At 38.0% G+C, this 18639-nt stretch overlaps 1 protein-coding gene across 1 annotated transcript in view; it reads right to left on the bottom strand.

Moving 5' to 3' along the window:
* Nucleotides 1-16809, bottom strand: part of STT3A (STT3 oligosaccharyltransferase complex catalytic subunit A) — a 31044-nt gene extending 14235 nt beyond the window's left edge. Inside the window, exons 1-11 of the mRNA XM_003764349.3 lie at nt 16445-16809; nt 13933-14058; nt 12364-12424; nt 10366-10487; nt 9870-10015; nt 8427-8517; nt 7867-7973; nt 6893-7057; nt 6014-6194; nt 4827-4982; nt 4159-4250 (exon numbers count right to left, since the gene is read on the bottom strand). Of these exons, the coding sequence (XP_003764397.1) occupies nt 4159-4250; nt 4827-4982; nt 6014-6194; nt 6893-7057; nt 7867-7973; nt 8427-8517; nt 9870-10015; nt 10366-10487; nt 12364-12424; nt 13933-14020 (1209 nt within the window). The 5' untranslated portion in view covers nt 14021-14058; nt 16445-16809. The remainder of the gene's footprint in view (nt 1-4158; nt 4251-4826; nt 4983-6013; nt 6195-6892; nt 7058-7866; nt 7974-8426; nt 8518-9869; nt 10016-10365; nt 10488-12363; nt 12425-13932; nt 14059-16444) is intronic.
* Nucleotides 16810-18639: the final 1830 nt, after the last annotated feature.

Below are 18639 nucleotides of genomic sequence, written 5' to 3' on the forward strand. Positions count from 1 at the left end.
GCTTTGCTTCATTTTTTCATTAAATATATCAAATATAAATTAATTAATTTGCTTTATTAATGCATTAATATTAATATTTAGCTTCATTTTTTCCTTTTGGAATATTAATGCTATAGATTAGGCAGTTCAATTTCATACTGTCCTCTAATCTCAAATCAACTCCACCCTACCACTCATGCCTTATCAATATCAATTCCCAATCTTCTCTATTTAAAAAAAAAAACCTTTACTTGACCCAGCTCCATCTCTCATACTCCTATGGATCCCTTCTTTTATTGGTGAATTCTTCTCAGAACCTTCATTTTGGGGAAGGATCCCACATTAGTCATCCCTCATTCTCCAATCTTAGCCACCATCTTCCTGCCCACGTATCCCTCCTACTTATATCTCCCACTTCTCACATTTCAGCTCCCCTTTAGAGCTAATTCTCCCATTAGAATGTAAGCTCCTTATTGGGTCTATATCCCAAAGAGATCATAAGAGAGAGAAAAGGACCCACATGTGCAAAAAATGTTTGTAGTAGCTTTTTTTTGTGATGGCAAGGAATTGGAAATTGAGTGGATGTCCATCAATTGGGAATAGCTAAATCAGTTATAGTAAATGAATGTAATGGAATATTATTGTTCTATAAGAAATGATGAGCAGGCTGATTTCAGAAAAGCAATGAAAGACTTACATTAACTGATACTGAATGAAGTGAGCAGAATCAGGAGAACAATGTATATAACAAAAGCAAGACTGCATGATGGTAAACTATGATAGAATTAACTCTTTTCAGCAATACAGTGATCTAAGACAATCCCAATAAGACTTGGGATAGAAAATGCCATTTACATCCAGAAAAAGAACTCTGGAAATTGAATATGGATCAAAGCATTCTATTTTCACCTTTAAATTTTTTTTTCTTTCTGGTGGTTTTTCCCTTTTATTCTGATTTTTCTTTCCCAACATTCTAATATGGAAATATGTTTAAAATGATTGTACAAGTATAACCTATATCAGAACGCTTTCTGTCTTGAGGAGGGGGAAGGTAAGAGAGGAAAAAAAATTTGGAACTCAAAATCTTACAAAAATAAATGTTGAAAAGTATCTTTACATGTAATTGGAAAAATCAAATGTTATTAAGTTTTTAAAAAAAAAAAAAAAGAATGTAAACTCCTTAAGGATAGGGACTGGTTTCATTTTTTGGTGTGGGTTGGGGGAAGGAAAGGAGAGTAGAATTTGGTTTCTATTTGTATTTCTAGAACTTAGCACAGTATCTGGCACATGGTAAGTGCTTAATAAATGCTTTTTGAATGACTGACCCATTGTTCCCTTAATCTATTATCCAATAGCTTAGCCAAACCCTTAAGAAAAGCTGTCTACACTAATTGCTTCCATTTTCCTCCACCCACTTTTCAGTTCCTAGTAATTTATCTTCTGACTCGCTAGTCAACCAAAACTGTCTCCTTCAAGGTTACCAACAATCTTAGTGGCTAGATCCAAGAGCCTTTTCTCAGTCCTCATCATTCTTGATGGCTTTAGAGCACTGGACACTATCAACCATCCTTCACTCCCATCTCAATACTTTTCCCTCTTCTAGTTTCATAACATTGTTCTTTCAGAGTTCTCTGCCTACTTCTGTGATGATTCCAATTCTCAGGCTCTGTGGAATCTTCATTAACACTCTCACCCCCAAGCAAAAGTATGTTCCTTGGTTCTGTCCTGGGCCCTCTTCTCTCTCTGTAACCTGTTTTATATATATATATATATATATATTTGTGGTTGCCTCCATTAGAACCTAAGTTCAGTGGGAACAGGAATTATTTCATTCTTTATATTTATGTTCCCAGAACAGTAGCTGGCACATAGTAGTCACTTAATAAAGCTTTGCTGATTAATTATTCAGTTATTTTTGTGCAAATTAAATACCTAGCATTCATCTCTCAAGCTCTAGTTCTTTAGCACAACTATCTGTTAATTTTTATCTACATTAGATTCCAATAGATATCTCAAATTTAGTACATCTAAAACAAAAAAAAAAAATTTGCTTTCTCTTTTTTTTATTTTAATAACTTTTTATTTACAAGTTATATGCATGGGTAATTTTACAGCATTGACAATTGCCAAACCTTTTGTTCCAATTTTTCCCCTCCTTCCCCCCACCCCTTCCCCTAGATGGCAGGATGACCAATATAAAACATTTGCTTTCTCTCTAAACTTCCCCCTTCTTCAAGTCTGAGATACCACTACAGACCTCTCAGATTGGCTAACATGACAGAAATGCTAAATGTCAGAGGGAATGTGGGAAAAGTGGAACACGAATATATTGTTGGTGAAGTTGTGAATTGATTCAACCATTCTAGAGAGTAATTTGGAGCTATGCCCAAAGGGCTATCAATTACTGTGCATACATACCCTTCGATCCAGCAGTGTCTCTACTGGGTCTGTAGCCCAAAGAGATCATTTTAAAAAAGAGAAAAGAACCCATATATGCAAAATGTTTGTAGCAACTCTTTTTCTAAGTGGCAAGAAACTGGAAACTAAGTGGATGCCCATTAATAGGGGCTAAATTAAATTATGATATATAAATATCATGAATATTATTATTCTATAAGAAATAATCAGCATGATAATTTCAGAAAGGCCTGGAGAAACTTACATGAACTGATGCTAAGGGAAGTGAGTAGAACCAAGAGAACACTGGACACAGAAACAACAAGATAATCAACTGTGATGGACTAGGATCTTTTCAACAATGACATGATTCAGACCAGTTACAATGGTCTTTTGATGAGAAGAGCCATCTGCAGCCAGAAAGAAAACTATATATAGGGAATGAATGTGGATCACAACATAGTATTTTTACTTTTTTTGTTATTGTTTGCTGGTTTCTTTTTTTTTTCTCATTTTTTTCCTTTTTGATCTGACTTTTCTTGTGCAGCATGATAAATGTGGAAATGTTGAGAAGAACTGCACGTTTAACCTATATATATATATATATATATATATATATATTGGATTACTTGTTGTCTAGGGGAGGGAGGTAGAGAAAAGGGAGAAAAATTTGGAACATGAGGTTTTGCAAGAGGGAATACTAAAAACTATCTCTGCACATATTTTAAAAACAAAAAGCTATTAAAAAAAAAAAACACAAACAACAACACCCACACCCACACACTTCTCCCTTCTTCCTAATTACCCTGCCAAGGATACCCCACTGTTCCAATCACCTAGGTTTACCTTAACCTCTTTCAACTCTTCACTCACTCTCCCTCATCCATTCAATTGCTCATATCTGTCCTCTTATTTCTAATCATCCTAATATGTGGCCTCAGCACCTCTAACCTCGATAAATGCAAGAGAATCCTAGGAAGTCTCACTGTTTCCAATTCACCTTTACATTGCTGCCCAAACAACAAGTCTGAATAGGTCATTCCCCTAGCAAGAAACTTAGCCTCCCTACTATCTCTAGTATCCAATACAAATGTCTTTGTTGAGCAATGAAAATCCTTTGGTCCTTCCAGATTTACTTCACCTTCCACCTACCACCCCACATGCACCTTATGTTTCAGTCAGTGACCTTTTCATTCTCCCTGACATTCCTCCCTATCTTTGAAACTTAATCAAGATTTCATCCATGGAAGAATACTCTCTATCCCATCACCCTTGTCTGATGTATCCCCAACTTCTTTCAAGGATCACCTCAGATATCACAAAGATTATAAGATGCATCTTTCCTGATCCCTCCAGCTTTGAGTTCTGCAAACAACCCCAAACCCCCATGGCTAAAATTATTCTATCACTGTATTAACTTATTTTTGCACATGTATTCTGTCCTGAGAGCAGGAACTGTTTTGTTCTTGTATGCTCAGTGCCTCGTGCAATATCTTGTGTGATTAATGAACATGTTGAATTGAATCATAAATCCAAGAAAACTGAATGAGAACACTGAAATGTGTTGATGCCTGTGAGACCATTACTAGACAGGAACACTACTAGTAAGAGTTTACCCACCTTAGCTTCCCTAAAGAAGTTTATAGCTAAGGTCCTTAAATTCTTAGAGAAGGCACTTTTTCACCACCACTTAGCCAAAAATCTTTGAATATTTTGAACATCATCAAGCAGAATAGAAAACATCAAGAAAATGGGAGGAAAGGTACAGAAGATATTTCTCACCATGACAGCTGAGAAGTACATACTGGTCACACCATACATGATGATAAAGATCCGGGCATCAGACAAGTTGCTAAAGCAGTAATAGAGACCAACTGCAAAAAAAAAATTTAAAAAAAAAAAAAAGAAGAAGAAGAAGAAAAATGCTGTTGAGTCCCCAAGAACTGGACAAATAGTCATATGCACTATAAAAAACAATCTCAGAATGTGCCTCTGAAGAGGAAAATAACATTAAACTCAGCCTAAAGATATCATACTAAGGTCTTCAAAGTAATTACTATAAAAGCTTAGCTTAGCAGATAACCAAACTTCCTTGTGAAAATGCCTTTAGACAGGGGCATAGAATTGTAATAATTTTAAACAAACAAACAAAATGAGTTTGGAGAAAAAGCCAGAAGAAAAGATATCTTCTACAGGGCCTTTGTGGAACAAGAATAAAAGTTATATACTCTGTTTTGGATACCTATCCCAACAAACTTGCCTGTGTCATTCCCACCCTTCTTTTTTTCTTTCTCTTCATTTCTATTCTTAAGGCATTTAAGAAATATTTTTAAACATTCTCTGTGTAATATAAGGAAAAGAAACCGTGTCTCTTGGATACTTTATAGATTTTATTTGATATAGTAACTTCTGCCAAAGAGACCAAGTCAGAGATTTCAAGATAAACAGACCTGGGAACATGAAGACTAAAAGCTGCAGGTCAAAGTAGTAAGAAGACCAGGTGGTAGGTTGATGCTCAGACACAGAGGCAATAATAGGGATGTTGTTCTTAGCATAAGAAGGATCCAGCAGAGAATAGAAACGTCCCGTCCAGGGAGAAATTTTTCCTGGTAGGAAAAATAAATGTTAGTATTTCATAACAATTCCCAAGACAGTAAATATCTAATTCTACTCAACCATATCTATGTTCTCATCCAAGAAGATGATCTAAAGAGTCACCCAATACTTAAAATCAAAATGCTATCAGTTTCTCATATTTTGCTTCCGATTTTTCGTGTTCTTCTCTCCACTTAAGACCAGAATGAGAATGCTCCTGTCAGCATGCACAGAAAACAAAGAAAGACTATATGAATAAAATGCTGAGGAAAATGGAATAAGTAAGTGTCCATTTGTCTGGCATATCACCTTCCTAAATTTGGAAGTGAAATTGAACCAAGACTCTCTGAAGAAGAAGAGGTAATACAGCAAACCTGACCACTATGCTCAACTACCCTGAACAGGACAGTAGTACTAGGCGTAGGCCAGAATCAACCTTTGGAATATATACTACATACATTCCATAACATACAGAGGAAGGATAAAGAAGGAATTGGGGATATTGCATAAAATAGTTGGTCTATGTCAAATGGAACAATATGGAGGTCCCACCTAATCATGAATAAGAGGAAGATAACCCAGTATGTATATAGGGTATAAAAGATAAGGCTAAGATTCATCTCACTCCCCACCAATGAAAATGAAAAGAGAAAAGATAGAGGGAAAATAAATAGACTCATTTAACCAGCTATAATTTTCCAGACATCAGTAAACAGCCTGACAAGCCATTTTCAGGTATATTCAATCCTCAGACCTCCAAAAGGAGCTAGACTTTGGTATGTTTGGAACCAAATCCAAGCAAGTAATCAAAACAATCCTACTTCTCAAAGAAAAAAAAAAAAAAAAAAAAAAAAAAAGGTTAAGTGGAGAATGAGGAAAGCAAGATGGGGTATGTGGAAAGAATCTTCCTTGGACAAGGAAAGGTCATTCTCCACATATCCAATCTCCTTAAAGCTTATTATATTTTTATACCCAAAGGGGTAAATTTCTTACTGAGTATAATAGAAATCCTTGCCTATCTATGGTCAGGGGTGTTTCCTACCTGTCAGCATGAGAACAGCTCCCAGAGTGAGGAGGACGAAACCAACCAAGGAGATGACACTTCGGAAGAGGACTTCAAATTGCTGAGGATTCAGCTTGCTACGCAGGTAATCCACAAAGGCGTGGATCTGGCAGAGACCAAAGACCCCAAAAGCTGCCATGTGCTCTGATGATAGGACAGGCTGTGAGAAAGAAGCACTGTGAATTATAATCAAGGCATAAGGTAGAGATGGATATAGCCCCAGAGCTTCAATTCATACCTAGATCAAAATCAATCCAGAAGGCTAGGTATAGGTAAAGAAACTAAGCTCCAAGGTTACCTGCTCTGACAACTCCAGAATAGTTCATCATTCATCTTAAAGTTTTTAAAATAGTTTCTTATGCATGTGGGAAAACAAACTCAGAAACAAAGTATTTGTTTGTCTTAGCAGTTGATCATTACCAAGGATAGACCATATTCATTTATTGGAGGACTTGGGCTTTGATCTCTTAAAAACCTGTGTCTAGGTCCCATAAGGTGGTCAGGAATTCTTTATTATTAAGTAAAACCATCAACAGCTAATAAGAGAGGAAGAAGAGCTTTTATCTTATTTCCATCAACTCAAATCTCTTCAAAATCCATCTCCAAACTTAACTCAAGTAAAATTAAGGCTAAACTAGCCCAAATAAATGTGATAGAAAAAACAATCCATCAACAAAGTGCCCTAACCAAACCTTAGGCATAAAGTCAGATTCCTGAGGGTAATAAAGTTGACATACAACACAAAATTATACAACTATTACTTCACTCCCTCATTAGAAACTGTTAGGTTATTCTTCTAGACAGAGTCACCTAAGAAAAGGATTAAATGCTGCTATTCCCACAAAGCCTCAGGCTCACCTGGAAGCCCACAAAGGAAATCTGCATAGAAAGGATGGTGCCCAAGCAGTATACAGTACAGTAAGCCACATAGATCCGGTGGGAGAATCTCCCCGTCAGCATCAGTACCAGTACATGAAGAGGGATCAAGTTGATCAGAAATACATAACCTCCCCATGAGGAGACCTGAGCAAGGAGAGAAAAGGACAATTTCTTTAAGTTTCTACCCTTGATTCATGAACTCTCTGCTCTCAAAAAGTGATTGCTATTGTCTTTCAAAAGGAATTATAACAAATATTACCTTTCTTCCAAAGAGATTAATTACTACAAACGATGCCTGAAATCGTTGGTGGAGATGCTAAATTCTTATCTATTACCATTAATCACCACCGTGTTCTTTTGAGGTTATGAAAGACAAGGCCATATTCTTTAACTATTTCCCATCCATCCCATAGAGCCCCAAGGAAAACAAAAAAGCAGAAGGGAAAGAAGAGTCAACAACAATAGTAACTGATCAATTCTATGGCCTGTACCTCACCCTCAGTGCCAGCCCAGATGCTGCCTACTCTCAGGTCACATGGAGGCCCTAGGGATGTAAGGGAAAGGTATAAGAGTGGAAGACAGAGTGCATGCATATATGCTTGAATAGAATAAGTAGAGTGGGTAAGGACAGATGTAAAAGAAAAAAGGAAAAGGAACAAGCTAATCAAGCAACAAGTATCCCCAAGTGGTATAGTATAGTATCAGATGTGAAGTTATTTAAAAAAATAAAGGGGGAAAGGACTTCCCACCCATATTTACTTGTTACTAGGCTTGGCATCCACCCCTTTATTAGACCATGAGGCTAAGAGGAACTATGGAGACAATTCATATTGTCTGTCTCAACCCTAATGCACTATACAATCTAGGAGGAATATCTGATCTCTATCAGTGTCAGCTCTTGTATACTCCCTCCCACACCTGAACACAAGGCAAGAAGAAGAGTAGATGGTTACCATGTAGAAATAGGCAAGGGCACATTTGGCAGCCCAGTAAGTAGAGCCTGTCTTTACTGCCTTAATCCACATGTAATAGGTGAGCAGCATGCAGAAGATGGCAATCCCTGCAAAGAAACACACCACAATTCATTCAGGGATGGGAGGACTGACATAGTTATTTAACCTCACAGTTATCAGGAAAATCCTTTAAACCAAAGGATCCTCATTTAAGAGACGATATCCTTTTAAATAAAAATTTAGCCTAGTACTTGATCTCATAAATTTTATGCTAATTCTCTGAGGTTGAATAACAAAATCCTCTGAACAGGATTGTTAGTCTTATTTCCCAAAATGGGAAGAAGGGGTAACAAACATCTTCTGGGATGATTTGACAAGTGATGATCTCTGAACATCCTTATAGATCCCATCAACTCTCACCTCATTTCCTCCCAATATCAGACACTACTTTAGCTCTTGATGCAGTGTAATAGGTTTGGACCCCATATCTTACTGCTTTTACTGAAGATACAATCAGGATATAGGATGAGCAGTCTTCTTCAGCATTTTAAAAAATTTACCTTCATTGTCATAAGATCCTGCCACAGATCGGGATATATACCCAGGAACCACAGCAATCATGGCAGCAGCAAGGAGTCCAGCACCTGCATCCTGGCAGAAGAGAACAGAAGCATGAAATTAATACCAACACACCACATGCTGACAGAATATGGGAACTAGGTCTCTAGGTTTCTCCCTCTGCTGGGTCCAGAAACAGTCAACAGGTATTCCAAGTAATTTTAAAAACACATATCAGATAACCAGACATGTCCAAAACTAAAAATTGCATAACTACTTTCTAAGTCTATGGTATTATTATGGGAACAGTCAACATATATGCTAAGGACAAACAGGTCATATAAAAGCAAACATCAGGCAAGAGGATGTAAAGTGAGATGAAGTCATTTGGATCACAAAACAATCAAAAACTGGATTAGATAATCCACCTAGAATAAGGATACCAAATGATTCCTTTACTGAAACACTTGCAAATTCTTTTTAAAAATTTCCCAAAATATACTTGGTAGGAAAAATTAAATGAACTTGAGCTATATTTCAGAAGGCATGTGGTACAGGGAAGGTGAGGCAGTAAGGGTGGGGAAGTAGAAGAGAGGTGAGGCATGGATTTGGAATTATAATTTTGGGGTCATTATTAGGCAAACTGGGAACTCGGAGCAGAGCAGTAAGACTCACAGTTTACACTGCAGAAAGTTATGGGACTAGTGCTCCAAGAAGCTCAAAGCTAATCTGGCCTGGCACAAGGACAGTGAAGCAGAGTAAAAGTTCACACCAACCTATCTTATTAATTTAGAAAAATAAAAGAGCTAGAATTTATTATTCCTCAAGTACTACCCCAAAATTATATTTTACATCAAGACAATGTAGCACAATGTCAAACAAATTAAGAACTGAAAGCCACTATTAGCAACACTGAAATCTAGAAGGGAGGTCAAACAGCAAGGATTCAATACAGAAAATAAATGTTTTGTAAAAAAATCAATGAACCTACATATAATTCAGTGCCTGCTACATGATAAACACAGTCTTAAGAGGTTAACCAAATTAACCAGAAAGCGAAAAAATCCACTCAGGAAGACATCAAAGACTCAGCTGGGCCAGTAACTTAATCTTTCCTAGCCTAAGGCAACTCTAAGACTAGACGGGGCTGATCAGTTAATAACTGAGGAAGGTTCTCATCCAGAGCTTCCAATACTGGCGAAATCATAGATTTGTTTGTTTGGGGTTTTTTTAAAGTACATTTTTAAAAAATATATAAATAATCAAATGTCCTATGTTTTACAGAAAAGGATATAGGCTCACCAATGGTTGGAAGCAGCATATCTAAGGGAATAGTGGGAAAGAACTCACCAATCCCAGTTTCTAATTATTAGCCACCCTTCTTCCCTTTAGCCATGACCAAATATAACCAATACCATTCCCAATGTCACCTCCTAATCTTTCACCTTAAGCTCTTTGGTAAGGTGGTATGTGACGATGGTGGTGAAGGAAGAGAAGAGGGGGGCCAGGAAAACGCAGACATTCCTAATGTCAATAGTGATGTGGAAAAAATGTAGCACGTGGTATATTGTAGCAGAAGTAATCATTAAACCTGTAATGAGCAGAAGAAACTTAATTAGATAGTTCAAATGGGTTAGGGCGGTTAAGAGGTAGAAAAAGGAAGTTCTGGTAGTATCAACTGATTGGCTAAGGAAATTGTGAGACTCAGAAGTATTACTTTATCAAGGTTTAATAGGTTCATTTTTCTCTCTTCAAGATTTAATCATACAAGTCAAAAACATGAAAGACCCTTCAATATTCTATTTGTCTTTATAGAATCTACATTCAGGAATACATAATCATAATGAAATTAATGAAACTCATGAAATAAACATGTTAAAATTTAAAAGAGGAACTCCAAACTGAAACATGCAAATTCCTTATTTGGGATTTCATGTGCACCTGGATAAATCGTTCCTCCGATGATTCTTCCCAGAGGGTACCAGGCCCGGTCATCAAACCAATTGTGGAATTTATAAAATCCCTCTTCAGTCAGGAACCGGGTAGTTCGATAATTAAAATACCTAAAGCAAGACAAAGCAGCTTATTATTTTTACTTCTTATACACAAATTCCTGTCACTTTCTGAATAACAAAACAAAAAGTTTCACTTTTCATGACATTAATGAAAACATTATTGTTCCAATAGAAGTTGGCTTAATGCCACAAATGAACTTAAATATGAAAATCACATTACGTCCTATTCTTATTTTCTAGCTGCTCATATATAAAGTACTACTTCTTCATGAAGAAAAAAACAAAAAGAAAGTAATCATGCAAGCAATCTTAAATACACCTATCTACCAGACTCATGCTTTGCCTGGCAGCTACCAATGCCAGCCAGGGAAATCCAGGAACTCACCATTCTGAACTAAGGCAAGGATTGTCAATACCTCACAGTAGCTACTGTAGCATTTTTCAAATGGCAGGATCCTACAAAATAGATATCTTGCTAATACCAGATGCTATCGATGGTGAGAAAACTTTAGCAGGATGGCTGCTCCAAGATAATAATTTGCAATCTCAAAAGAAATGTATAAAAATTTTAATCCTATTCATAAAACACTTCCCACTGTGCACTGAAACTTGAAAATTCAGGCCTAGTCTCACATCTACTTTAAAAACTTCTGCATGCCATAGACACATAAATATCAACCAATGTTTAATAAGTCACCACATATACCTGGCCTTGTCCTAGGCTCTCCTGGATTCAAGAATCATCAAATACAAAATGTTTCAAGCTGTATAATAGGAGTCTAAAGTCTTCAATTCAAATAAGAAACCCTGACAACAAAGGAAATTTCAAATTCTCCTTTCTCTACAACTTCTATTTAACTGTAACACTTGAAGAATCTATGATTTCTTCATGGTGCCATACCTTACAGTGACAAAGGCTGCCTTAATAGAAGATTTTTAATAACTGTCCCATCCAAAAAGAAAAAGTCAGCATCCAGAAGCCAACTTTCTGATGATGAGTATCTCTGAACTTGGGCTGGATTTTATACAATGGACAAGAGCAAGAGGGTCCATACGTAAAGCCTCTTTATCTTGGCAGGACAGCCTAAGCTTGTAGACAGCTACCATAAATCTTAGAGAACAAAGGGAAACATTTATGCCACACTGAAGCACCAGAACACAGAACTTTAGACCTATTCTGCATCTCATAATGGGACAAAATGATGACTAACATCATCCTTCACAAACTAAGTTTGGAACTAGGACAGAGATCCAGAACTGAGAAACCTAATGATATTTTCTATGTTTTTAAGAAAAGAAAAACAGAAAACGTTGGCAATGAATTCTAAACTTGGGTTGATATCCCAATACAATATCACAAAGTACAAGTTCATAAATAAATACACAAAAGAATTATGCTCTTGAAAAACCATAAGCATGATTAGGACTAACACATATAGTGCTTTAAGGTTTGCAATGCACTATTATCTCATTTGACCCTCACAGAAACCCTGACAGGTTCTATTATAATCCTGATTTTAAATATGAAGAAACTGAGGCTGGGAGACATTAGGTGGTTTTCCAAAGGACAGAGATGTTAAGAGTCTAAGGCAAGATTCTAAGTACAAGGTTCTGTCCACTATATCACCTCGTTACCTCTGAATTCAGATCCAAAAGGCTTCATAGAAAATGAAACACATTTGAGCTAGACAAAATTACTATAGGGAAAGAAGGGAGATCCTGAAAAAACCCAAGTCTTCCAAGATCATACTAATGCTTAAAAGTGACATCACACTTATTTCAAACTGACATGATAACTTTCTTCCTAAACAAACAGATATGTATCACTAGAATTTGTACATTTGTACATCACTAGAATAATGTACATTTGTACATTAAGCGTAAGAGTCCATAAGAATAACAACAAAATAAGCAAGGTACTTACGGATCAAACTCATGGATGACACTTTCAAATCTCAGAACAGCAAAAAGGCGTGTAGAAAAAGCTACAGGAATCAGAGAATTGATGCATTAATAGTCACATGTGCAGTATAGTTACACTATATCAGTATTAAGCCCACAATGGACTACAAAATTACTCTTAAGCAAAATATTATATATCCTTTTGACCAAAACCAAATCAAAAAAAGAGGACAGATACACAAGCTATAGTTCTCTGGCAATATAGCCTTTCTAGTTTCCCCCACATAAGTAGGATGCTTTAAACACAGCATTATAGGTATTACAAAAAGGTAACTGGATTTGTATTTAGAATATCTGGGTTCAAATGCCGGCACTGGCACTTATTAAGTGTGATCATGTGAAATTAATTAAATTTTACAAATGAGGGAATTAAATAAATTCTAAGATTCCCTCAAATTCTACGTCTATGATCTCAAGGCTTACTATACTGAAGAAAGAGTTTGTTTCTTTAAAAAGGACATCTCAGATTACTAGAATTTAAAAATGGAAAGATTGGAGACTTTCTAGTTCAACCCCCTCATTTCATAGGTGAGGAAACTGAGGCTCAGAGAGGGAGAATAAGTTGCCAAAGGTCATTCAAGTAGTAAATGTTAAATATGAGATTAGAAGATAAATCTTAATTCCAAATCCACTGCTTTTTTCATTTTGATATACTTTTTTTTTTTTTTAATTAAATGTAGCACTAACCATATTAAGTGTAGAGAGAAATCAGGAGACAAGGAAGATAAAATTATATTAAAGCTTTCTGAGGAGCCAAGAAGTATATTCTGGAGGACATGATACAAAGGCTTTCTAAAATGATAACACAGGTATATAAATTGAAGATAATTACTTGTCCTCTCCCCATCTTATGCATTCAATGCTCATTAATAGCCATTTCAGAATCAGTACAGAATGGATATTCCCCTACAGACCTCCTTTTCTTCCAACAACCACTAACTTTAGATTGTATTTGTCTTACCTCCTTTACAATTCAAGTAGAGGGAATAAAAAGCAAACCTCTTTTTTATTGATATACATGAAGCTAAATTAATAAAAAGGAAGTAAAGTGACAAGCTTTTTCTTTTGAGAAGGAAAGCAATCAAGATTAAGTGACTTGGCCAGGGTCACACATCTAGTAGGTATATAGGAGAATGAATTTGAACTCAGATCCTCCTGACTCCAAGACTGGTGCTCTATCCACTGTGCCACCTAGTTGCCCTAGAATAATAATAATTCATCTTGCAATATTTTCAAAGTGCTTTACAACTATTATTTCATTTGATACTTGCACAATAACCCTTTGAGGTAGGTACTCTCAGTTTGCTTTTTGAAAAGAAAACTAAGATAGAGTTCATCAACTTGTCCAGGGAATCAGAGCTAGTTTGGATCTGACATGAGAATCACACCCATATTTTTCTGAGAGACCTAAAGTTCCATCTCACAAAAAAGACAAGAGATGGGAGCAGCTTGCACAGGAAAACATGGAGCTTTTCTAGCTCAGAGCCAGTCTCTCTGTAAACAAAGAAAATTACTCTAGATATATGCTCACATAATACAGCAGCCATTGACAGGATGAGAAGCTTCAGAAGGGTGTCTTGCTTCTCATAGGACAATCGCAGAAATCCCAGCTTGGTCATCTTGGCATCAAAGATAATGACGGATGGCACTCAAATAGCTAAAAGAAGAAAAAAGACCAAAGACTCTTAAAACCAATTATCCAAGAATTTCCTTCTAACTTTGTCATGGCAGGAAGAAATCTCAGCAAAAAAACACAAATACTTAATACTCAAAAGAGATTCAGAATTCACAGATTCACAAACCTCATGAGTCTTGCCTCTATTTAAAAAAAAAAATTCTGATAGAAGTTAGTGCAGGTCAGAAACTATAGCAGTATTCATATAAAGAGATTAAAGAGAAACTTGTGCTACACTATCTATACTTCCTTATATTCCAATAGCATGTTTAGACAGTTGGCTAATTAGGGTTCAATATGTATCAGTAGGAGGCAAAAGAGAAGGAATAAAGAAAATAGGACAAGAAAAAGTTAAAATAAGCTCACAAAAAAAGTAAGGATATGTAAAAGGAAACATTAGAGGGGATATTATAAAAAGCAGAAACTAAAAATGAGAGTTAAGTAGTAGCTGCCAAGCCAGCATCATTCCTAGCTTTAAATTTAAGCTCCAATTGATGCTACCACCAAGTTTTTTCCTCTTTCTAAGTTACAGTGGATCAGCCATCTATAGGTCATGACCAGGCAATAATCATAAAAATCCAGAGGCGAGATGCTTAATCCCAAATCTCACCAAAGAGAACTCCTTCAATTCTCTCAACTTCTTCACTGCCATTGCACTATTAGACCTACATCATAATTAATCCTCCTAGTTTAGGTATTTAAATCCATGACTTTAATTACATCAGAATGATCATAGTAAAGAGAAGATAAGTTTTCTACTCTGAAAGAGGAAGGCAGCTATATTAGTCTCATAGTAGTTCCACCAGAAAGCATCAATCTGTCTAGCTGCCTTAATATTCAAACTGCATAACATATTTTCTTATGAAAAAAAAAAAAAATGAGGTGGATAAGCAAGTCAGTCCTTTGGTACTTTTAATTATCTGGGTGAGGGGACATGACTTGAGATTTCACTGGTGTAATGAATCAATGCAGTTCATTCAGTACCTTTTCTGCAACTTTTAATCTAGAGATTTGTCCAAAACATTGCAAGGTTTAAATGACTTGTCCATGGTGACACAGACAGTATGTTAAAGGAAAGCTCTGGAGCTAAGTCCAGCTTTCTCTCCACTAGATCCTATTGTCTCTCTATCAGACTCCGGTATTCATTTACATAACAACAGTCACTTAGGCCCTTCAAAACTAGAGGAAGTGAACTGCCTCTGCGGAAAACCATACTATTAAGCATCTTTTTTCATGCCTTAAAACTGGCAAGTATTCAGAGCCAAATCTAAAGTAATCTGTAGTATTTAATCAAGAATACACAGAGGCGGGAGTCCTGCAGCATATCACCAATTACGCTAGAGGAGAAAAGAAACGGTTTCCCAGGACTAGGGCTATAGAATACAAAGAATACTGATTTCTATACCTCAAATTTTCTAAATTTGAGAATTCTCAAATTCTAAACTATTCCAATTTCTAAGGTCTCTTAACCAGCATAATCCACGGATAACCCTAAAGCGTTATCATTCTAAGGCCAGGAAAGCCGATACTCCCCGATTCAAGAGACGTCCATCCATTTCTACCAGGGCTATGGCAAGCGTGTACAAAGCCTGGTGTAGTTACAAATCACGACGCTGTCAAAAGCGAAATGGCCCGTCTGAGAAAACAACGTGGAGAAGGAACTGGGAAGAATGCTACCCAAAATGCACAGCAGAGGGACTTGCCAGCCGGACAAAGTAGAGCCCTGAAATAGGCATCTGCAAACTAGAGACACCACCTACTATCTCCGTTCCACCAAGGGTTAAAGAAAACCCATAAGGACACGGGCCCAACTTGCTAACTTTTAGTCTTCCTTCAACCGCAGTGAGTCCTGCATGGCCCCACCGCCTGGTTTGCCCCTGCAAGGCCTGCGGCCTCCCTGTTCCTTCTCTCTCCTTTCCTGTCCTACAGTGTACAACTCGCCACGCATCTCTCCCCGGCGCGTCCCGCAGCTCCAGCCTCCCCGTCCCCCGCAGGCTCAGACCTGCCCAGCCGCTACTTCCTCCTCGGAGACCGCAAGGGCTTTCGCCCGCCCTCCTTCCCGGTGTGGGGGGCGGGGGGCCTACCTTCCCTTCCTACCCTCCTGGGGGCTTCCCACGCCCTCCCTTTCTCACAGCGGGGAAGGGGGAAGGGGGATTCTCGCACGCCCTTGCCTCTGCAGCGCTACCTCGTACAACATCCCATTCAATCCCATTCCCTCCCCTGCAGCATCCCGAGGCCCAGCTTCTCCACTCCCTTCACCCCGCTGATGCCCCGCTCCCTAAACCCATCCACCCCAGCACCCCACCCAGGCCGTGCTGCTCCCGTTGCACCCGGCCCTTCTCCCCTTGTTACCCCCTCAGGGCCTCACCTGGGTTGGGTATTGCCGGGCTCAGCTCTTCTCCCTCTGCCATCCGTTTAGCGGCCGGCGCACCCAACCTTAGCGGTCTCCTGCTCCGCCCCTCCATTGGCCGCTTTAGAGCCCGTCCGCGTCTTCCGGCCATGGATTGGGCAAGAAAGCTATCTCTCAAATATGGAGGCGGAGAGGCAGGTGCTATTCCGCAATCCCATTAGCAGATAACTGTGCCGCTTAGTAGAAATGAGGCGGGACTATTCACTCCCGCCGAGCTTTCATTGGCCCAAAGATGAGAAACCAAGAGAAGCCCAGAACATGCTCTAAGAGGTTTGGTTGAAGTACAAAGAGTGACGTGTCCGTCTGCGGACCGAGCTGGAACCGGGATCAGTGGGTGTGGCGAGAATACACCAATACACGTGACAGGAAGCAGCCCCGGTACCCGGAAGGTAATGGAAGCTGCCTATCCCGTCTCGCTGAGCTGTGTGATGTTTGCAGGAAGCCGATTTTTTTTTTCTCATCGCTGTTCTAAGTATCGCCCAATGTAGAATTATAGCTAAAGATAGAACTTAGTCCTGACCTTTGTTTACTTCCACCCCGCGCACGTTTGGATTCGTAAGAGAACAGTTGCTAAGGAATACTTGAGCTCCTTTCCAAACTTTCTTTTGTTCGCCCCAGACTTTGGACGAGGGTTGTCGGGATGAAAGACGGACGAAATTGAGGGGAAGCGGCAGAAAATCCTACCTTCCTCTCCAAGTTTCCGGGTACACCGGAGTCGGTTTTCTCATCGGAGAGGTGAGGATGCCAAATCTCAGGGTTTCTACGCCTCGTCCCTTTACAATATTTTTGGGGTTGCGGGATGACTTGGCTCGATCAAGAAGTTAACCGAATAAGCACCTACAATATGCAGACCGTCAGGTGGCGCAGCAGAGCAAGTGCCGACCCCCGAGTCAGGAAGACTCTTAGTCCTGACGCCAGTTCCTGGGCAAGTCATTTAAGAGTTGGAAACGACTGAAAATTTAATTTTTTCCAGTTCACATACAAGGAAATGGAGAAACTCGGATTTTTTTGTTGAAACCCGTGTGCTGGATTATTTCCTGCCCGATTTATCTAATATAGTAAGACCGATCAAATTTTTTTTTTAAGTGTAGAAGCATAGAGTTGCAAACGAACTCAGATCATGTAATCCAACATTCTTCCCAAAAGGAATTTTCACCACTATATCGCTTCAGAATCTTCATCCATGCTTAATTTGAAAATCTCCTGTGAGAAAAAATGCCCCACTATTTATGGAAGTCCATTCTATTTTGGGACGATTTTAGTTTTTTTTTTGCTTTACAGAGAATTTAAATTGTAAAACTTCCCAAGTTATTTATCTCCACTGACTTTTACTTCTGCCCCTTTCTACCAAAAAAAAAAAAAAAAAAAAAAAACTCTTAAATTTTTCTATTTCATTTAATGATACTTCCCTCGCTTATAACTGCTATACTTGGCAGGGAGGGGGGGATAAAAGGGGATATAGTTTAACAGAATTGTTAGCTACTTCTTCACTACTTAAAACTCTATATTTTGGTTTGTCCCCAACATTCTCTAGAATACAAAACTTCAGTCATCATTTCAGTTCTTTACTACTTTGCAGAGACAATCACTCCCCAAATATTCTTTACTTCCTTATTTCTCCAACACCAGTCTCCATATTCTTGTTTGCATTTTTTCTCTGCTGGCTCATTGTCCTGATCCTTTGAAATGAGTGATTTCCAGGATGTCCCAAAAGTCTGACAGCAGTTTTGGGATTTGGGGGACACCTTGTATAAGCTCTCCTTAAGTAATTCCATAAATTCCCATGCTTTCCAACTACCATTTTTATGCAGATAATTCTCAGACCCCTTTCTTTCTCCAGATAGCATTTTTGTAAATGAGAATATCACACTGCATGTTAAATAAAGCTTGATCAAAATTAAGCTCATTTCCCCAAAATCTGCTCCTTTCAAATTAAATGGTTCCAATATCTACTCGTTCTCCCATGTTTGCAATTTGGGAGTCTTTTTTTTCCTTTCTATACCTCAAATCTAATTAGTTCTATATATAGTATCTATATTTTTGCAACACCTCATATCTATTCCCTCTATTCTCATTGCTATCATCACTACTAGTACAAATTCATTACCATCCACCTAGGATGCTTTTAAGTCTAACAAGTTTTCATACTTTTC

Source organism: Sarcophilus harrisii, chromosome 3 (genome assembly GCF_902635505.1).
Source record: "Sarcophilus harrisii chromosome 3, mSarHar1.11, whole genome shotgun sequence".
In the NCBI taxonomy this organism is placed as follows: domain Eukaryota; kingdom Metazoa; phylum Chordata; class Mammalia; order Dasyuromorphia; family Dasyuridae; genus Sarcophilus; species Sarcophilus harrisii.